The sequence below is a fragment of the Eurosta solidaginis genome, chromosome 3 (genome assembly GCF_040869045.1).
Source record: "Eurosta solidaginis isolate ZX-2024a chromosome 3, ASM4086904v1, whole genome shotgun sequence".
NCBI classification, from domain to species: Eukaryota; Metazoa; Arthropoda; class Insecta; order Diptera; family Tephritidae; genus Eurosta; species Eurosta solidaginis.
In genome coordinates, this window is record NC_090321.1 from 187,605,498 (window position 1) to 187,628,170 (window position 22,673).

General features: G+C 36.5%; 2 protein-coding genes across 7 annotated transcripts in view; both read right to left on the bottom strand.

Annotated features, from left to right (window-relative positions):
* Window positions 1-8,849, bottom strand: part of Sod3 (Superoxide dismutase 3) — a 36,114-nt gene extending 27,265 nt beyond the window's left edge. For 2 of the 4 annotated variants that reach the window (XM_067774298.1, XM_067774300.1), the window contains exon 1: window positions 8,488-8,613. In XM_067774298.1, coding sequence (XP_067630399.1) covers window positions 8,488-8,504 — 17 coding nt within the window. In that variant the 5' untranslated portion in view covers window positions 8,505-8,613. Of the gene's footprint in view, window positions 1-8,487; window positions 8,623-8,675 lie in introns of those variants that run through there. The other 2 variants (XM_067774297.1, XM_067774299.1) reach the window with 2 other exon arrangements.
* Window positions 8,850-20,739: 11,890 nt separating this feature from the next.
* sprt (PDZ domain-containing protein sprite) overlaps window positions 20,740-22,673 on the bottom strand; it is a 63,204-nt gene continuing 61,270 nt past the window's right edge. For all 3 annotated transcript variants that reach the window (XM_067774290.1, XM_067774291.1, XM_067774292.1), the window contains 3 exons: window positions 22,462-22,605; window positions 21,486-22,403; window positions 20,740-21,401 (listed from right to left, as the gene is read on the bottom strand). In XM_067774290.1, coding sequence (XP_067630391.1) covers window positions 21,041-21,401; window positions 21,486-22,403; window positions 22,462-22,605 — 1,423 coding nt within the window. In that variant the 3' untranslated portion in view covers window positions 20,740-21,040. The remainder of the gene's footprint in view (window positions 21,402-21,485; window positions 22,404-22,461; window positions 22,606-22,673) is intronic.

The window sequence follows — 22,673 nt, forward strand, 5'->3', positions numbered from 1 at the left end:
TTAAAAAATAATAATAATTATTATTAGAAAAAAAATTATTGTTCAGGCCTTGAGCTCGAATCGAACCTTGAATCATGAAAATATATTGTAAATTTAGTGGCAGTGTAATGTCATAAATCGACTTCTGCGTAGAATATCGGTCTCTCTCGGCTTCCAGCTCAAAAACGCCCTATCTCGGAATATTTTTTGGAAAACGCCCTATCTTAAAGTTCGGTTAAAAATACCCTATATCAAAACTTTTCCAATTTTTCTCCCTTGATAAAGTATTGAATTTATGCTCAGATAAGGCTTTTAAAAAAAATTCTGAATTATGCCAATTTCATCCATGCGCTTAATGAAATAATTAGTCAAGTTTTCTACATTAAAGCCCTAATTGAACTCAATCCTCCATACAAAATACAAATTCCCAATTATCTCATCATTGCTTTATTGAATGCCTAATCGAGTGAAAAATCCAGTCGGTTTTGCTTGGTGCTTCGAATTTCATTGTCAATGTAACAAATGACAATCAAAAATAAATTATTTTCAACAATTTACGAAAAATAGAAAAACACGAAAAAATTCAAAATTTTACTTTCGCTGCATTTGTTGAAAAAGATAATATGGCTTTTTCGAAAATAGGCACATATTTCGTTAAGTGCAACATATATATGGGTAGTTGCGCATGCATTTTATTTTGATTGTATTTATAGTTAAGAAGGAAACGACTGCTTTCCATTTTAACAATTTTGTTTAATGAAAGCAAAAGGCCCTGTATGAAAAGGGAAACTTAATTATTTCATTTAACAGAACTGTGATTCAATTAAGTTTCTGTGTGGAAACGGTATTAGGACGTTCCTCAAACAATTTTTAATACAGGGCGATTTTGAACTGGCATCCGAGATTGTGGGAGCTAGTGTCCCATTCGTGCTTGTGTTATAAGTTTCAATGTGACAAATAATTTTCTGCAGTACCTCATTGCTTTATAAAGTTAAGGCATTTCAACACGTATTGTTTATCACCAGTGCAACCCAAAGTATGCAACCAATAATTTCACAAAGAAAAATCAAGTTTAAGTTTTACTTTAAATACAAAAAATTGTATTTCCTGCTTATTTCTAGCAGTCAGAGCTAAAATATGAGTTTTAGTAATACAACAATATCGTATTTGTGCATTAAGGTTAAAGATAAGGATAACAAGTAAGGAAGGTTAAGTTCGGGTGTAACCGAACATTACATACTCAGTTGAGAGCTATGGTGACAACATAAAGGAAAATAACCATGTAGGAAAATGAACCGAGGGTAACCCTGGAATGTGTTTGTATGGCATATGTATCAAATGAAAGGCATTAAAGAGTGTTTTATGAGGGAGTGAGCCATAGTTCTATAGGTGGACGCCATTTAGGGATATCGCCATAAAGGTGGATCAGGGTTGATTCTAGAATTTGTTTGTACGATATGGGTATCAAATGAAAGGTGTTAATGAGTATTTTAAAAGGGAGTGATCCTTAGTTCCATAGGTGCACGCCGTTTCGAGATATCGCTATAAAGGTGGACCAGGGGTCACCCTAGAACTTGTTTGTACGATATGGTATCAAATGAAAGGGGTTAATGAGTATTTTAAAAGCGAGTGTGCCTTAGTTCTATAGGTGGACGCCTTTTCGAGATATCCGCCATAAAAGTGGACCAGGGTTGACTCTAGACTTTGTTTGTACGATATGGGTATCAAATGAAAGGTGTTAATGAGTCTTTTTAAAAGGGAGTGGGCCTTCGTTCTATAGGTGATCGCCTTTTCGAGATATCGCCATAAAGGTGGAGCAGGGGTGACTCTAGAATGTGTTTGTACGATATGGGTATCAAATTACAGGTGTTAATGAGGGTTTTAAACGGGAGTGGTGGTAGTTGTATATGTGAAGGCGTTTTCGAGATATCGACCAAAATGTGGACCAGGGTGACCCAGAACATCATCTGTTGGATACCGCTAATTTATTTATATATGTAATACCACGAACAGTATTCCCGCCAAGACGTCAAGGGTTTTTTATTTCGCCCTGCAGAACTTTTTCATTCTCTTCTACTTAATTGGTAGGTGTCACACCCATTTTACAAAAATTTTTCTAAAGTTATATTTTGCGTCAATAAACCAATCCAATTACCATATTTCATCCCTCTATACCAAATGGAATTAATGCATTTTTTTCGTTTTTCGTAATTTTCGATATCGAAAAAGTATGTGTGGTCATAGTCGGATTTCGGGCATTTTTTATACCACTTCAAAGTGAGTTCGGATAAGTACGTGAACTAAGTTTAGTAAAGATATATCGATTTTTGCTCAAGTTATCGTGTTAACGGCCGAGCGGAAGGACAGACGGTCGACTGTGTATAAGAACTGGGCGCGTCTTCAACCGATTTCGCCCTTTTTCACAGACATAAGTTATCGTCCTAGAATCTAAGCCCCTACCAAATTTCACAAGGATTGGTAAATTTTTCTTAGACTTATGGCATTAAAAGTATCATAGACAAATTAAATGAAAAAGGGCGGAGCCACGCCCATTTTGAAATTTTCTTTTATTTTTGTATTTTGTTGCACCATATTATTACTGGAGTTGAATGTTGACATAATTTACTTATATACTGTAAAGATATTAAATTTTTTGTTAAAATTTTACTTAAACAAATTTTTTTTTTAAAGTGTGCGTGGTCGTTCTCCGATTTTGCTAATTTTTTTTAAGCATACATAAAGTAATAGGAGTAACGTTCCTGCCAAATTTCATCATGATATCTTCAACGACTGCCAAATTACAGCTTGCAAAATTTTAAATTACCTTCTTTTAAAAGTTGGCGGCGCCACGCCCATTGTCCAAAATTTTACTAATTTTCTATTCGGCGTCATAAGTTCAACTCACCTACCAAGTCTCATCGCTTTATCCGTCTTTGGTAATGAATTATCGCACTTTTTCGGTTTTTCGAAATTTTTGATATCGAAAAAGTGGGCGTGGTTATAGTCCGATATCGTTCATTTTAAATAGCGATCTGAGATGAGTGCTCAGGAACCTACATACGAAATTTCATCAAGATACCTCAAAATTCACTCAAGTTATCATGTTAAATGGCGGACAGACAAGGCTTAATCAAATTTTTTTTTCGATCCTGATGATTTTGATATATGGAAGTCTATATCTATGTCGATTCCTTTATACCTGTACAACCAACCGTTATCCAATCAAAGTTAATATACTCTGTGAGCTCTGCTCAACTGAGTATATAAATCAAGGGAAGGTGTAGAAAAAGCTAGAAAGTGAATGAAAAATTTGTATATTCAATTTCTATTCGCTGAAGCCAACATAAGTTTTTAGCCTCTTTGCCAAAGTAGCATGTACAGGGCTCAGCCGATAATTTTTTGTTTCAAATTTTTTATGTTGTTGTTGTTGTTGTAGCAGTGCTTCGCCCCATCCAATAAGTGCGACCGATCACAAATTGTCATCAATATCCTTTAACGGGAGTCCAAGGAAACTTGTTGTTTCAACAGGGGGGACCATCATGAGAGGGGTGTTAGGGACGTTGGTTCTACAATACAGTTGAAGAGATGGTTGGTGTCATGTGGGGACACGTTACAAGCAGGACATATGATTTGTATGTCGGGGTTGATTCTGGATAGGTAAGAGTTTAACCTGTTACAGTATCCAGACCAAAGTTGAGCGCGTTTCCCGCTTTTATGTAAAACGTTATTTGTCTCGTTTTTGGCCGCTAGTATCTAGAATAGCTAAAATTTTTGTTTGAACTCAAGGTCGGCTCAACCAGTTAGTTATTGTTAAACATTGATTTATATAAAATACAGAAAGACTCAACAAATTTTCAACACAAACTGAAAATTCGAACTCGAGTTTCAGTAAAATCAGTATTCAGTTAAGGCTTGGTTTCTTCGAAAGCGGTGCCGCTATATACCGCCCCTACATAGCGGTAGCGTACGTTGTCAACAATGCTGCAATGTAAAAGTAATTATGCGGAAACTAAGAAGACGGTGAAGTTCACCGTAACGAAATAAAGCGGCAGGGCTTTAAAATATAACGGCGGTCATGGCGGTACATGGTGGAATAACCAGGTGAAGTAAATAGAAAAAGACAGTAGGTGTACGCTATCTGAAATGGTACGGGTGTATTTTCAACGGTTAAAAGAGGGTAACATTTTGAAAATATAGGAGCAGAAATATAGCGCTCTACGGAAGCATTACATTAACTTTTTTTCAGCTTAACAGTGCTTAACGCCAGTGCAAGAAGGGATACTAAGGCATTGAAGAAAGATAAAAAAATATTTGGCCACTTAAACTGTGATGAGCAGTAAAATCCAGTGCACTCTGTCAAGTAACTGAGCTCAACTTCAGCTGCAATTGAAAATTTCATTTCATATAGTACGCATGTACGTCAGGTATTTAATTGAACTTTACTGCCTTTAAGCTACGTCTCAGGAAACTTCTAGTATTTGACAGAGTTTGTCCCTAACATAAGTCCAGGTACCTAATTGGGGGTTTTCTTTTTGGTTGTCAAACAAATTCAGGTAACACTATGGACACTTCCAGACTATTTGAGGTCTTTGTTAGCCGGCCTAACCAAACCTACTGCCTTTTGAGGCACTTCAGTTTGGGTTTGACCACTGACGGCTTAATGATAAAGAGATTAACCCACTCGGAAGTGATCGTAAAAACCTGTACGATTTTTCAGCTGGTTTGCTGATTTTTTAGTTGGAAGTAAGAAGTAAAACATATGCCGTTGTAATATGTTATACAAACATGGACAGAAGATCCCCCGAAATCTCTTTTTAGTTGAATTCTTGATGCATTACCAATGTCAGCGGCAGTCGGTATAGTATCAGAAAATGCTCATCAGAAGCTTGCCGGCTTCATATCTTGCAAATGACAGTCAATAACTGCAGCATTCCTCTAAATCTTATGGGGCTAATTTTCAGGCCAAAATAGCTAAAATTTTTTGTGTATTTAGGGTACCATTATTTCAGCGAAGTTTTGTTTAATTCGAAAATTTTGGCGCTCTTGTTGTAGAAATGAGAAAACATTCCGAGGAAGTCTTGGTTAGTGCTTCCCAAGCGAAAATCCTTGGTTGGATATGACGTGAGAGCGAATAGTTTATTCTGTACAAATACTTTTAAGTTTTTTGGGAACAAATTAAACATAAATAATGGAAACGACATCAATAAAATAAAAAAGTTTTGCACGGCCTTACTTATGGAAGCCAAGGCGGAGATACCTAAACAATGAATATCTGTAATTAGATTCAGCAAGGGTCCATCGATATTCACCTAATAGTTTACGTAAAGAAAAGTACTTTTGAAAAATGCGAAAAACAACACTTTTTCGGGGACAATATTGTTGAATAATTTTCAAATAGCCGAATAACAGAATGAAGAAGAATTAAGAGCAAGACAATTGACGGCTTACTTCACCTGGTTATCCCACCATGGATGGTAAAAACTCGTTCATCAACGCTCAAGCTTAAGTCAAAATATCATCGATGGAATTGGCTGGATAAACCTTCCAGCTTTACAATAATGACGGTGAGTATAGCGACAGTTTTTAACGGTCGTAATATAGCGGCACCTTTTTCCGAGGCAAATAAGACTTTAACTACTGAATTAAACTGAAATATGAAGTTATAATAATAAGTTTAAAAACACAATTAAGATTTCCCAATCATGTAAAAATTGCTTAAAACTACTACTGTTAAAAAAATACTTCATTTTTATGTATGTGTAATTCAATAACTTATATACAATTAAAACAATAAATTGGCGCCCGACATTCACATGCTTAATTACAATTGCATAAATACTTTCACGGTACAATGATTGTACTTAAAGACAATCGATCCTCCTTTATAGAATATTTAAAGTAGCGAATTTTAATTATCAATGGAATATTTGCTACCCAGTGAAAGGAAGAATGGCGGAATATGTTCGAATGTTGTTGTTGTTATACAAAGTACACTTATCTTTATCACACTACGTGTATCAATTATCATCAAATTTATTTACAGAGATTAACAGATATTAAGCGACCTTAATTAATTTTCTGGTACATCTCTGTATGTGGAAGCCCAACGATGGGTTTTTATCAATTATGTTTATGTACATCTTTACTTTTGTATGTTATATAGATTTCGTAGAACAGGCCTAAAGCTATTTTATAAAAAAACAAAAATAATAATAACCACTTACATATCGAAGGGTGCGTAGAAGAACGACGCATTTCAGTAATTGTTTCAAAAATGTGCAACCTCGCTTAGAAAAACTTTCTTTTTAGAATTGAAAAAACTTGTTTCTGAAGTATTTTATTTATTTGAAAATAATATTTTTATAAGTTCTGCTTAAAATCCAAAGTGAGATAACTAAAGACCATAATGCAATTTTAAGTTAATCGTTAAGCATTTCAACCAAACTAAACAAAACGATTTTCATTAAATTTTGGAGATGACTATTGATATGCAAATGATTATTGATATCAAAAATTCATCAAGTTTTATATCTAATAAAGAAAGTGAGTCTTCAACTTCAATAACTTTAAAAGCTAGATGGGCAGGACGTTATGATATCGTTTTTGATTTAAAAGTTCGGTTTGTTGAAGTCCAAAAGGCGCTCACGAAAACATTCTGTTAAATTGCAAATCACATGAAAGAAATAAAGCTGTTTCAATCAAAAAAAAAAAAAAAAAAAAAAAATATCGAAAACTACAATTTTGTTATGTTATTGGTTTTTCATTGCAAGATTCTATTCACTATAGTGATAAATGCCCACATATATAACAAAAGGCCTCATCTTCATATTTACACTTTCGCGACGACATTTTAGGTTATTCTAGATTTGTACAAAACACCTGATCGTCGTTTATCACTCTAGCTCCATCTATCAGCACTGTGTAAATTTTAAAACTCAACTCTAATCGCGCAGTAATTTAAAAAATTAAAAAATGAGTATTGTTACTATAACTATTACGAAAGCAAACTTTATACCGAAAAAAGGTATTTTCTTTTCGTTTTTGTTTATAATAAAACAGAAAATCATAAAATAAACTTGAGGACAAAGAGCGAAACTTTTTTTGTAAAATCGTACTATCGATGCGGCCTCTAAAGCACTTTTGCCCTAAAACGTTTAAAAATTTATCTAGAAGAATTGGAAAGGTATCGACATGAATTTTTAAAATTTAAATATGGAAGCGTGAAGTTTAGCAGAAAAATGGTCCATCACCCCTGTATTTTCTTAAACTTGCCAGAGGATGGTAAAATGCTATTTTGATGAGATTTTCGAAGATGAGCATTCAAAGATCCGGAATGTTTGTTCAAAGTGAACATATTTTAATTAGTATTGAACATCATTGAAATCAACTGAAATCACGTTTCATTCCAACGAATAAAATTGTTTAAATTTCCAGTGTTTTGCAGCCTTCCACTTTAAAAGTTTTCTTTAACACTGATATATTAAAAAAAAGCTCTAGAGCTTGTCGAGATATATAAAAAAGACAGATAAAAACAAATAAATAGGAAAGTTGTCTTGTATTAGAGACCTTGCTAATTTATTAATAATAAAAAATTATTTTAGGTCTTGCAGACTTACGCAAGTATGCACTGCATTACTGTTATTTTTTACAATTCCTATGACTACAGCTAGTGCTGAACGATCATTTTCAAAAAATTAAAAACTTTCTTAGGAAACTCTATCGCACAAGACAGGTTATGTAACTTGGCTATTCTGTCTATTGAAAATTCTATAGCTCGATCTTTAAGCTTTTGTGATGTTGTTGTATACACTTTTTCGGAACAGAAATCTCGAAAAAACATTTTTTTTAATAAATATCTTATTAAAATTAAATTTTAATTTCATTGTAAATGCATTCAGGGCTCCGCATTGGGCTGGCATGGATTACAGTCCATTCTCTCTTGCCTAAGAGAGGAGTCCTATGGCCATTAGTGCGACATATACAACGTGTAATTAGGTACGCTAAAAGTGTCGAAGTTAATTAAAATTAAGCTGAGCTCAAAGGGACGATATTTATTGATAGGGTCCCATCAAAAGAATTTACCACGGGCCGCAAATGGTACACTTACGCCACTGAGTATTCGGTGTGCTAGGCGGAGCGCGCTACCACCATACCAAGGCGGCTGCCTCTTTATGTGCATAAACAAAACTAGAAAAACAGTTGCTTGCTTAGAGATATTCAAAATATAAGTTTTTCGAACAGAAACCCTTCATATTGAAGCTTCATATCTTAACACATACATATGTATGTACATTACAAAAAATTTATACAAATTTTAAAAAAATTTTAAAGAACCCGTTTTAAATAAAGGCTAAATCAAAAAAAAAAAAAAAAAAAAAAAAAAAATCACTCAAAATTAAAAAAAAAATGCTGAATAATAAAATACCAGTCTCTGTAGGCTAGCGGTTATGTAGATAATCTTTGAAGGTACATATTTTATGCATACACCAACACTCAAGGAATACTAACTTAACCACTTTATACATATTTGAATTGGAATATTTTGGTACAGTTATGCAGGAAATGCGTTGCTGAAACAGTAAATTTCCGCTGCAACTAATTTTAGTAATACCACTTTGCTGTTTATTTTCTTTCTACACTAAAATAATTGATTTTATGTATTATACATTTTCTTTTAATTAGCAGTTCAGCCTCACCTTTTTAGGCACTTAGTTTTTGTTATTTTACGTCTTTATTTTGCACTTATTTTATTGCAAGAAGCGAATTTGCTAAGTGCTTTTATTGGATTTTTTTTTATTATTCAACGCGTGCGCGACAACTTTTCCAACGATGCATCCAACAAAACTGAACTCGGAGACTGCTAAAAGCAAAGTGTTTATAAACGGTTTTTTACTCACATCTGCGGCGATCATAAAATGTTGCTCCTCCCTCCACTTGCTCCAATAATTTACCGCTTTTAGTAGGTAACCTGTACGCGAGAATTTGCCAGCAAGCATTCTGTATAGTAAATAATTTACTCACACACCTCAGGCTGAACACTGAGGTGCTAAACATACTCAGTCTTTAACAATTCATCTTACATCTAGATCTGAAATGAACTAACTCTGAATTTTCGATTTATGACATAATGAATACAGCTGGGTTCCCTAACGGGATAACAACCTATCTGTGTAATAGATCCGACAATAGTCCCGCCGTCCTCGAGAATAGACTTGGCTAAAAAACTAGAAATTTCATAAGTTTGTATACCGCTGGCAGTAAGTTTTTCACATTTTCTGAACAATTGCTTTTTATACCTTTCATGAAAATGAAATGGTATATTAATTTCGTCACGAAACCGAAAATTGTAAGTCCTTAAAGGAAAATAGATAGACCCACCATTAAGTATACCGAAATAATCAGGTTGAAGAGCTGAGTTGATTTAGCCATGTCCGTCTGTCTGTTTGTATGCAAACTAGTCCCTCAATTTTTGAGATATCTTGATAAAATTTGGTGAGCGGGTGTATTTGGGTGTCCGATTAGACATTTGTCATAACCGACCGGATCGGACCACTATAGCATATACCCTCCATACAACCGATTTTTCAGAAAAAGAGGATTTTTGTAATATCTTACCCAATTTAACAGATTGAAGCTTCAAACTTCACCATATACTTTCGTATATTGCACATATCGTTGCCTGAAAAAATTTATGAGATCGGTCGTATATATAGTATATATCCCCCACAACCGATTGTTCAGATAAGGAACTTTTCGTAATTACTGCCTTATTTTAAGAGCTAGAGGCTTCAAATTTCAACGAATGCTTACGTATATAGCATATATTGTTGTCTAAAAAAATCATAAAGATCGGTGTTATATATAGTATATATATGGTGGTATATATAGTATATATATATAGTATATATATATATTTTTTCCCAAATTTTAGCCCCATTTTAACAGCTAGAAGCTTCAAATTTCACCGAACACTTACGTATATAGCATATATTGTTGTCTGAAAAAATCATAGAGATCGGTTGTATATATAGTATATATCTCATACAACGGATTGTTCAGATAAGAAACTTTTCGCAATTTCTACCCCATTTTAACAGCTATAAGCTTCAAATTTCACCGATTGCTTACGTATATAGTATGTATTGTGGTGTCAAAAAATCATAGAGATTGGTGATATATATAATATATATATGATGGTATATATAGTATATATATATAGTATATATATTTTTTTTACGATTTCGGCCCCATTTTAACAGCTACAAGCTTCAAATTTCACCAAATGCTTACGTGTATAGCATATATTGTTGTCTGAAAAAATCATAGAGATCGGTGGTATATATATTATATACTTCATATAAACTGTCATTTTGACCCCTTTTTTACAGCTAGAAGCTTCAAAATTCATCAAATTTCATCAAACAGTTACGTTTACGTCATATATTTTTGAAATACGTGATTCGTAGTCATAGTTTTTACATGCAGACCACAAAAAACGTGAAGCTTTGCATCCTCACACAGATTACCTACCTATTTTTATACCATTCATGAAAATGAAATGGTATATTAATTTCGTCACGAAACCGAAAATTGTAAGTCCTTAAAGGAAAATAGATAGACCCACCATTAAGTATACCGAAATAATCAGGTTGAAGAGCTGAGTTGATTTAGCCATGTCCGTCTGTCCGTCTGTCCGTCTGTCTGTTTGTATGCAAACTAGTCCCTCAATTTTTGAGATATCTTGATAAAATTTGGTGAGCGGGTGTATTTGGGTGTCCGATTAGACATTTGTCGGAACCGACCGGATCGGACCACTATAGCATATACCCTCCATACAACCGATTTTTCAGAAAAAGAGGATTTTTGTAATATCTTACCCAATTTAACAGATTGAAGCTTCAAACTTCACCATATACTTTCGTATATTGCACATATTGTTGCCTGAAAAAATTTATGAGATCGGTCGTATAAATAGTATATATCCCCCACAACCGATTGTTCAGATAAGGAACTTTTCGTAATTACTGCCTTATTTTAAGAGCTAGAGGCTTCAAATTTCAACGAATGCTTACGTTTATAGCATATATTGTTGTCTAAAAAAATCATAAAGATCGGTGATATATATAGTATATATATGGTGGTATATATAGTATATATATATAGTATATATATATATATATTTTCGCAAATTTTAGCCCCATTTTAATAGCTAGAAGCTTCAAATTTCACCGAATACTTACGTATCTAGCATATATTGTTGTATGAAAAAATCATAGAGATCGGTTGTATATATAGTATATATCTCATACAACCGATTGTTCAGATAAGAAACTTTTCGCAATTTCTACCCCATTTTAACAGCTATAAGCTTCATATTTCACCGATTGCTTACGTATATAGTATGTATTGTTGTGTCAAAAAATCATAGAGATCGGTGATATATATAATATATATATGATGGTATATATAGTATATATATATAGTATATATATATTTTTTTTACGATTTCGGCCCCATTTTAACAGCTACAAGCTTCAAATTTCACCAAATGCTTACGTGTATAGCATATATTGGTGTCTGAAAACATCATTGAGATCGGTGGTATACATAGTATATATCTCATACAACCGATTGTTCAGATAAGAAACTTTGCGCAATTTCTGCCCCGTTTTAACAGCTAGAAGCCTCAAATTTCACAAAATGCTTACGTATATAGCATATATTGTTGTCTGAAAAAATCATAGAGATCGGTGGTATATATATTATATACTTCATATAAACTGTCATTTTGACCCCTTTTTTACGGCTAGAAGCTTCAAAATTCATCAAATTTCATCAAATAGTTACGTTTACGTCATATATTTTTGAAATACGTTATTCGTAGTCATAGTTTTTACATGCAGACCACAAAAAACCTGAAGCTTTGCATCCTCACAGAAAGTACCTACCTCTTTTTTATTTTATATTTTATTTTATAAGGTATGCAGATCTGTTCACTATATTTTTCTTATCTTATACATCCGATTATTCGGAGATTACGAACGGGATAAGATTATTGTTCAGCCCCATTCATGAAAGGTATGAAGTCTTCGGCACAGCCGAAGACAGTCCCGTTCTTACTTGTTTTGAGTTGTGTGCTGTTTCGATGTAGTTTTTTCGTACACACCTTAAAAGTTAAGTGGGCTCGTAATTTTATGTACATATGTTTGCATATATATATACAAAAAAGCTAATTCTGCTTGGAGCTCGTTGTAGGCATTTGGTGAGATCAAATTGATTTTGGTGAGCACCGTTGAGATGATATGAGAGCTACAACAATTTCAAGAGTGATCTTCAATGGGTGCTCATTTGAAATTCGAATCATGTCTTGTTTAATTGTAATTAATAAGTCAAAACACCTGTACTTACTTCATAACTTAGATCATACAACAGAGATTAAACTTCAATGTATTAGAATTGTTATCGCATGTACAATAGACCGGGAACTTGAGGAACTTGTAAAATATGAGAAAGGTATTCTGTTAATATTTTGTACTCAGAAATGTTTATGGATTATATTGAAAACGAGCTCTTTGCGAGACAAACTTAAAGTTGTAGGTCAAGTCGAGAATTCAAAAACTACACACTTAGAATGTTGAATACACCTTCAATATCTGGAGCAGCACTATAGACCCTTTTGCATTAGTTAAAGTTATATTAGCCCGTAACTTCATTTTTGTGTATTCCACAAACAAGTTGTATGCCATTGGAAAAGGGATATTTCGGCGCTTTCAACGGTATAGTTTGCGTATAGAAATTTTTGAGAAACGGAGCAAAATATATGGAAAACTTGAGCCACCCCGTTTTAATTAACCAGTGCATTTATTATTAGGCCTAGATACACTGTGACCTTTATTTAGATCTATTGTGATTGGCCTCTCCGACTTGTAATATATGCGAAGGCTTTTAATGTACTTGATTATCTTTTCAGGCATTTTACTCCATATCACGAAGGTATTGAGAGCCACACCACCTAGATGGGAGAGTCTCTGCCAGAGTGAACCATTCGCATGAAATGTGAACGGGGGTTTCATTCTGCAACTCGAAAATGCGACAGATTTATGTATCGTATAGATTTAACTTACTTACAAGTTTCCTGTAAGAGTTGGTAAGCCCACACTGCTAGCACTAATGAGCTCTGGGTTAGAGAATGCTACTATTGCACCCTTCTTGGCTAGATAGTCTGGCCGTTCTATACCTTCATATCCCTAATACCATGCTTACAAAACTGTGTCTTGGTTCCCAGATAGTTTATATACCATCTTAAAAGTAGCTGCCTGGTTGTCTGACATACTGAGGATACATCTCGACTATAAGCCCCTCCGTAACATCCCATTGGTATCGACTTCTTGAAGTTCGGTCCATAGATACCAACTCCCGTTTTTCTATAATCAAATTTTGACCATTCCGAGAACCAGACGTTTAGATTCCCTTTTTCCTAAAGAGCTCTGACCACAGTGAAAACCTCAAAATTTCGTGAGATTCTAAGCATAGGAGGATATGGGATTTTCTATGATTTACTTTGTACTTTCACTTGCCCTGTACTGATGCCTATCTTTAGCTCAGAGAAGTTTTGAAGTCTTAGTGCAGTCTTTCACAATAAGAATAGGAAAGGAAGGTATTTCCACTAAGGTACTAAGTACATCAGCAGGGGACGTTCGTATCGCACTAGTTCCGTAGGGTACCGTATTGAAAAAAACTAGCAAATTGCTAAAAACAAGCTCGTTAATAGTTGACTGTTTTACGGGAATAACCAAAAGAACTCACTTTTATCAACTATAAAAAAGTAAACAATTAAACAAGCTGTCACGTCAACCGCTGTGTACTACCTTTTGGCTGCCATGTCATGCAAGGGTAACTAATTCAGACTGTTTTTGGGCATAGCCTTAGAAAAATAGCCGTCCATTTAATATAGTAAATACATTTAATAGTAAATAATAGTTAACTTCTTTTCCTGTAGGATATGTCTCGTAAACATTATATGTGAGGTCCCCTCGGACCGGTCAGTTCAACCTAACCTAACCTCGAGCCATTGGGTTTCTAGCAAGCTAGAAACTCCAAACGAAAGTAATCTCAAGCAATGTATAATATTTCTCTCTCTCGATTTCTAACCATCTGACTCTCAATTCCTTCGCACTCATGTATACTCCTTTTCGATACCATTTCCCTTTTCTTCTTCTCTTTGGTTTTTGCATTCTGCCTTCCCATCTCCCTCCTTTGATTTACGCCACCCACAACCCCATCCTCCTTCACCGTTTTGTCGTTCTAATCCGCAACCCCTTTTCTTCTTACGATACTATTCCATTCCTCTCTCACTTTCTATCTCATCCTCATTTTATTGTTTACCGTCTTCCTCTCTCTCCCTTACCACTATATCTTTCCCTAATGTTCTCGTTCCCGTTTCCTCTAAACTTTCCTTTTCATCTGGATTTCTCTTAACCCTGCGTTTTCCTTTGTCTTTTGTTCTCCTCATCGTGATGTTTTTCTCCTTCTACATGGCTATCTCATTTCTACCATCTCTTCTTCTGTCTTCTCCGACTCCGTCATATATTGGACACTAAATCAATTATTATATATTTCCGGAATTATTTTTGAAGATATGTATGTCCAAATCTCGCTCTCTATTCTAAAAGGTTTAACCTTCCTTTTCACCCTCATAGTTCTATTTTTTCCTCCCCCTCTCCCTTTCCTTTTCTCCTCTTCTCTAAGTATCTGTGCCTTTCCCCTCCCATTAATTTCCTTCAAGTAAGGAGTTCCTATACCAAATAATCTATATTTTCAAAAAATGTTTGTGAACATTTCTCGAATTTGTAAAACCGGAAAACATATTCTGTTATATTTAAACTTCATATGTACTCGGATGTCCTTTTGCGGTATGTATTTGAATAGTGTTTATTATTTGAATTTTTGTGAATTAGGTGGTGTCGTTCAAGTTTGGAGACATCATCAACTATCTTGCAAGGTATTTACTTCATCTTTGGAATTCTGCATGCCGATTAGCCATGCAATTTCCAGTTTATGTAACCAAAAGCTAACAAAATTAAATAAGTGTCAACCCTGCCTAAAGAAGTGCATATGTTACACTCAAGCATACTTACATACGTAGACAAAAATACCCGCCAAAAAATTTACACCATATACACATAAGTTTTATTTCTTTTGAAAAAATGCTTTCCTATATTAGGCATGAAAGCAGCTTTTTCTATGCTGATGACATTACGCATAAGCTTAGGGTTTTGCGAAAGGAGCAAATACTTTATGCACTAAGCAGTATTTGTAATCCTAACAGCGAGACTCTCCGGTGTGCGGTTACCACGAAATCACACTTTTCAAAGCCGACTCCCATTTTCCGTAGCGTTTTCCCGACCGCTTTTGGCACTACATCGCTCCTTTAATGTTTAGCGAAGTGCGCTGAGTTCTAGGGCAAAAACTCTTTTGGTAAGAAGTATAAGCTTTATACATCTCCTAACCGAACCCCATCTGTCACTTCCGCAGGTCATGTTATTGTAGCTAAACGTTTGCACATTTGGCATAGTATAAGCATTTCGGATTTGAATTTTTTTACATTATATGGAAATATTTACTTTTTTTTGGGATTTTGGGATTAATGACAGGGTTCCATGACCATAGCGCCAGGTACAAAATCAAAATGGTCTTTATAGATTGTCGTTTCATTTCACATGTTCGTCCGTTATTCAATAATATTTAAATTCCGTTATTTCTCGAAATGTAAATTTTTTGGTTTTTAAATGGCACCACGTCAGGTACCAAATCAATAATAATTTTGTTTTTATATGGCACCACGCCAGTTTTTAAACTTCAATATGCGATCAATTATAAATTCACTGATTTCTGTTAGGAGTGCAAAACCACCACCGTGACTCCAGGTCAGGGAAGCATTGCATCTCCCAACTGCGGCAAAACGCCAGAAGGAAGTACAAAGCCAACCTTGAGGCCTATTTAAATTTTCAGCTCTACCAAAAAAGCCCGAAAAATGGCAGCTGAGCCGAGGATGACACTGCACGACCACTCCGATGAACAGACTGAGGAAATATTACCGATAGTAATCGGGACCAGGTTATGCTTGCATAGGAGCTTATAATAAAACAACAACTGGCATGTGGTCCATTCAACCACGGGAAGATTTAGGAAAAGCTTCTCTTCGAATTTGCGCCATGCTCATTTTTAATATTTGCTACCAATTGGCCGGACAGCACCTAAATGTTTTATATCGGTGCCGAACGCCCGCTGCAAGACACTGAGAAGCTTTTTACGCCAAAGCACGTGTCGTGCGGCGACCACGCTTTGAAATTTTTTTTCTAATTAAAAAACCTTTTTCTAAATTTTTGATGTTGCGTTGCAGGGGACCTCAACCATGGGTTGAATTCGGAGACTACTTTTCCGGCCCACATCATTGCAGTACTACTGCTCTAGGTTTGAGTCGATTCATTTCGTGCCTGTATGTGAAAGAGCGTGTTTGTGCCTCCAGCATGCGATCCAATATGGCTGAGTTATTTCCATTTTTTGCGACCAGCGTGATCAGTGAGACTATCGGTCTTGCTTGGTTGCCTGCTGTCATATATATTTCAACTTCGTCTCTCTTTTCTGATAAAGTATTACAATTTTATTGTTAAAAGACTTATGTATGTATCTATCATCCAAAGCTGCCGTAATTTTCCCTACTTTCATAATAGCTTATGCGATTTGTTGTTGGGTATCAGAGCGTGATTTTACAAATATTTATTAACCAGTGATTGCCTCTTCTGGAACATATGGTTACGCATGCCATCAAGTTACATATAGGGGAATTTGCACGTATATTTAAATATATGTAAGTATGTGCAATGTCTATGTTCCTATCAGTTCTGTAAGACAGTAAATGTAAATAGAGTGTCACGAGCATGCATTTGTTAACCATGTAAAATGTGCAAATACGTGCAAATTGGTGGTAAAACACGCTAAAATGCTCATTGAACTACACAAAGCTGCAATAATTTTCGAATTGTTTACAAAATTGCATTTCAAGTTTAGCGAAAACGAAGGCGATAATAATTTACGTAGGTAGTTTGGGCTGACATTTTCCAATTTTTCAACAACAAAAATAAAAAGTTAAATGCTTTGGTTGCTTTGATTTAATTGTGTATTTATATGTTACACAATATTTTTAACTTTACGGAATTGTGCTTTATTTGAAACTTAGGAAAACTTTTCTGTACGGCACTCAGCCTTAAAATGTGAGGAGTACATACATATGTAATGTTTACATTGTAAACATTTGCAAGTTATTGTAGAAAGTTCAAAAGTTGCAACAAACTGCAAATTGAGGATGAATTTTTCTGTGAAATTTCGCTATTGAATTTGTTGAGGGAGAGATACTATGTCTGTGAACGTCTCGCCATGATTCGCAGAATGGAAACGTTTCAGCGATTTAGCGATTGGCGCTAGTTCAAACCAGCTGGACTCTTCGCACAACACCAACACTGACACTAAAAGCAAAGCAAGGTGTAAGCTTGTGAGCCACGAGCAGTCAACACTCTGACCGGCATCTTCTTCGACAGAATAATGTGCGCCAGCTTTAACCACAAATATTTCTCTTAAGAGAGAAATAGGGTGGGGAACTAATATGAGGCGAGAGTTTGGTAAACCTGTTCATAGATTTGACCAGGCTGTACGGGAGGTTTGGGAGGGGTAGAGGGGGACGTAGGGTTTTTCTGATAGGTTGTCGAAGGCTTTCAGAGATTGTTTGACCTCTCTCGAAGTGAAGATGAATCGGCTGCGCGATAAATTACAGGAAGATTACTTCACAATGGGTTTTGTATGAAGCCACGAAATCAATGGAAAGGGGTACGCTGCGGGCGAGGTGTTATTACATATGCTGTGGACGCTGGTCATCAACCAACTACCCAGGCGGTTCGATGGCGGGCCCGTCAAGCTTACGGCTTACGCAGATGACGTTGAAAGTGTCACAAATGGAACATGCTTTCCAACTATTACCTCTTTTATGGATCTGGTGCTTCGGGATATATGTACATACCTTGGCATCTAATGTCGGGTTGACAGCCAATGTAGGGAAGACGAATAGGGTCTTGTTTACTAAGAGGTGCAAGGTCCCAAATTGCACCAGGCCTATGCTAGGGGCGGTGACCCTGCAGGAAAAACCTTGCACAAAGTATATAGGAATCATTCTAGATAGTAAGTTGTCGTGGAAGTTCAACGTGCAGGAGAGAGCGAAGAAGGCCTTGGCGGCACTTTATGCATGCAAAAAATGCTCGGGTGTACTTGGAGTTTGTCGCCCGCTCCTCTTATTGGATATTTACAGGGATCTCAAAAAGAGCCTACCTCAAAAAATTAGAGGGGGTATGCAAGCTATCAATGCTTAGATATACGGCAGCCCTGAAAACAACCCCGACGGCTGCACTGTATGGAATTCTGCACATTCCACCTGTTGACCTGGTGGCAAAGAACATAGCGTTATCAACTGAAACGAGGCTCAGACCATACGGTCATTGTAGTATAGCGTCATCAATTATAGAGCGAACAGACTACCTGATTCCATATCAGCGCTTCGAGGGAACACTTAGAGCCGGAATAAAGGTGTACGCCGATGGTTCCAAAGTAGATCCTATAAGTTGCCCGAACAGAGTAGCGTTTTTTAGGGGGAAGTAGTAGCCGTAACCAAAGTAGTAGAAACACTGTAAGAAAATAGCTTAAACTGTAGCCGCGTCAGCGTTTATATTGATATCCATGTAGCAATTAAGACAATAATCTTGATTATCCCAGCATATAAAAGTGTGTTAGAGTGTTGACACTCTCTGAAAACAATCGGGAAGAAGCATACAATTATACTGGGTCCCAGGGGATATGGGGAAAATGGGACTGAAGAAGCAGATGTACTAGTTAAAAAAGGCACATCCCTCGAAGTTTTTCCATAGACGTCGCAATTAAATAGGGAGATAATATGAGAATTGCACATGATGGATCAAGCCGGAAAGTCGTGGACCAAAGCGTGGGGCTGCAAAGTGTCAAAGATCTTGTGTAGGTCTTACAACCTTAGACTAACAAAGCTACTCCTATCATTACAAAGGGAGGACTATAGACTCATGAAGGGTATTCTGACTAGTTAATGCCTTCTGACGTCACATGCCTTTAAATTTGACTTGGTCAGCGATAACAGATGTGCAAAGTACGGGTTGGAAGTGGAAATGATCGAAAAGGTTTTGTGATGATGCCCTGCGCCTGCCAGAGTAAGACTCCAGCTATTAGGTGTGCTACGGCTCTCAGATCTAGAAGCAGCAAGTGGCATATATCCTAAAAAGCTTCTAGTATTTGCCAAGAGGACGGTGTTATTTTATAACATAGGTCCTGGTTTTTGATAGGGGGTTTCGCTGTGGTCGTTGAACAAACTTATGGTAATACAACGGGCTCAATCAGTCTTTGTGAGGTCCTCAACGACCGGACAGTTCAACCTAACCTAACAACAAACTACTTTATGATAAAATTATCCGGGTGCTGACGCAAAATCCATGGCAGCTCTCATGCTGATCTTTTGGCCAGGGCTGGCACTCACGATCTGAACGTGGCTGCTATTCTGCTCCTGGACAGGTGTCGATAGCCTTTTTGCGGAGTTGTTGTCTTTAAACACTCGGCGAAATTACAAAGTTCAATTCAGCTTTAGGCACTACACAATCGCTGTTTATGTGCGGCCATTTATATTCTGGATAATTCCAACTGTGTTATCTATATGAAGGACGGCGAGGTGAAAACATTTAGCCAGCTTCTGTCCAGCTTTTGCTGGGACGAAGTGTTAACATCTCGGTCGATATGTATATGAAAATATTCAAGTACACTGCCCGCCTTATTTCTGACTCTATCGTTGTCATGCATGTTGTTGTTATTGTATTAACTATAAAGACACCCCCCGAAGACCCTGGGGAGTGTTATCGATGTTGATGGTCCGGTAAAAAAGCACTATTAAGGTACTAGCCCGACCATCTCGGGAACTATTTACATGACATTAAACCTTCAGGCCATCCCTCCCTGCCCACCCCCTAGTTCCATGAGTTGCTTGGGGTTGCCGGAGCCTCGTCGGTTAATGAAACAGGATTCGCTACGGGTAGGTGAGGTTCACAATTGGGTTGGAGAAGCTATATATTGCGTTCGTAACCCCTTGAATCCTATCGTTGCCATGCATCTTTTCGCTAATTGGAAGGAAATATGTCTTTAAGAGAATTCTATAGACTAAAAATGTATCAAAGTAGCTCCCCCTTAACTGAGAGTTGGTCACACAATCTAATCTAACCTGAGGGCCTATAAAAAGAAGGGAAATATCTACTAAAAAAAACAAATTTTCTAAAGCTGAGTGCAGTATTCTCTCCACTCACAATTTCGTTAGGGAAATCCGCGTTGTCTTGCAAGGTTCCCGGACTGTATGGATTTTTTATATGCGCTTGCAAATATGCAAGAGTCCCAGTAACAAAGAGTCAAAATATTGGCATAGAAAATAACAGTTGCTCAATTTTATCGTGAAAGGAATAAGAGGACTATTTTCTACAATCTGTATGACATAAATATACATAGATTGGATCATAACATAAATTGCACGAATTTCATATAATTTGTATTTGCATTTTGTTGTTGTGACTTTACATCCATACATTCAGCGCATCGTATGCAACGAAATCGATTCCCCCTGTTATTTATTATTTCAAAATTGCATTCCTGTATTTTTTATTATAATAATATTTAATTAATTTATACAATCCTTAATTTATTAAGTTTTATTTATTGCAGTTTTTGGTAAAAAGTTCAATTTCTGATTAGTAATTATAAGACTTGCACAAATCCGCCCCTTGAATCTCCATTTGATTAGGAATTGCTTTTGCTTAAAAAATAGTGCTAATTTATTATTTTTATGTTTCCACAATTATTTCTTATCTATTTTTAATTATCTTTAATCTATCATATTTTCTTCGTTCTAGTAATGTGTCTCTTCGTTGCGTTTAAAGAGAACATTAAGCAATTTTCATATATGCGCTCGCGGTCTACCCAGCGATGACGTCTGCAGGGGACTACAATTCTCAATGAGTATTGAACCCTCATGATCGCCAGGCGATTTCATATGCGCTCGTTTCATAGGACGCTTTCGTTCGGAATCGCAGTTGGGTGTTAGCTCAACAGTTTGTAGACTCTGAGCACGCTGCAGTGATAAGCGGAGTGGTTTCTTTGGTGGCGTTGGACGCACCGAACGCATCTCTGAGACGGTATCGCTGATCTGCTTTGTTTCATTGTCACTATCAAAATCCAGAGATTTAACGCTGCGCATATCTGTGGGTAGTCGCGTATTGGTATCCGTTGTTGTGCTGCAATCGCGTCTTCGGTCCATGCTGTGTGTAGGAGAAGAAGAAAAAAGCACATAAAGTATGGATGATATTAGGTGATAGAAAATTGGAAATATGTGTAAAACATACCCATTATAGTGATTCAAATGCTCAACACTGCGCGCATGCATATTGGTTCGATGTTGTAGCACATTTGCCTTGATCGCTGATCGTTCGTAGCGTTCGCGCGCTTGACGTTCTTTTTCGCTACGCCGATAGTGCGTCTGTTGCATATACGCTGAATCACTGTTAATCGAAATCTTGGAAGCAGACAATGACTTAGGTGGCATGCAAGGATGATGTGAAGCTGGGCATGAGCGTGGTGTGCGCTCATGACGCGCTATATCATTCTCTGTATTCTCTTTGATAAGCGTTTTAGTGACATGCGAAACGGAGCTACTTTTGCTTAACGAATTTCCACCACTGCTATCACCGAGCAATTCAATTGGTTTACCACCAACTAAAGTCGTTATATAATTGCCACGTTGAAAGATCAGAGGCTTATTTTCTGGCGGCGTTGTTGGTGGCGATGATATGCTAATGCTTGTCACATGACTATTGGCATGTATTTGCGCGGCAGATGTATGTGTTTGTGGTGTCTGTGTTGATGGTTGTATTTGTTGGTGTTGTTGTTGCTGCTGCTGCTGTTCCTTTGCAGTCTGCAATTCACGCACCTGTTCTTCGAGGTAGGATATACGATGCTGTAAGCGCATATTATTCTCCTTTTCCTGATCTAATTGCTTTTGCGGTATTGGCGCTGACTTTTTGCGCAATACGACCATTTGACATTTTCCTGAATTACCGATCACCTTTTGAAGTTCTTCTTTGGTGCGACAAGCAATAATCTTGCCATTGACTTCAATTATGCGATCACCTTTATATAAACCATCGCCCTCCAGTGCCCACTCCACATAGAAGCCAGGCTGATCGGACTTGTTATGTGGCGCCCAGCGACCGGTTGTCGCATTTACCGCATGCAAGCTGAGTGACGCGCCTGAGTTGAGAGCACTAAAAATTGAAAGATAAAAATTAGTAATGCCTTCACATTGAGGTAGAAAATGCTTACTTATAAATTGTTTGCAATTCAGGTTTCGATTTCTCTAAGCGCGCCTGTAGAGCGCGCGCTTCCTCAACAATAGATAGCATTTGCAGCTCTTCACGTCCGAGCGCATATTCCAGTTCCGCTTGTCTTATGCGTATGTCTATATTACTATTAAGCAAAATGAAATAAAGTATACAAATTTGTTTCGCACTCATTCCATCTAAAAACAAACTCAC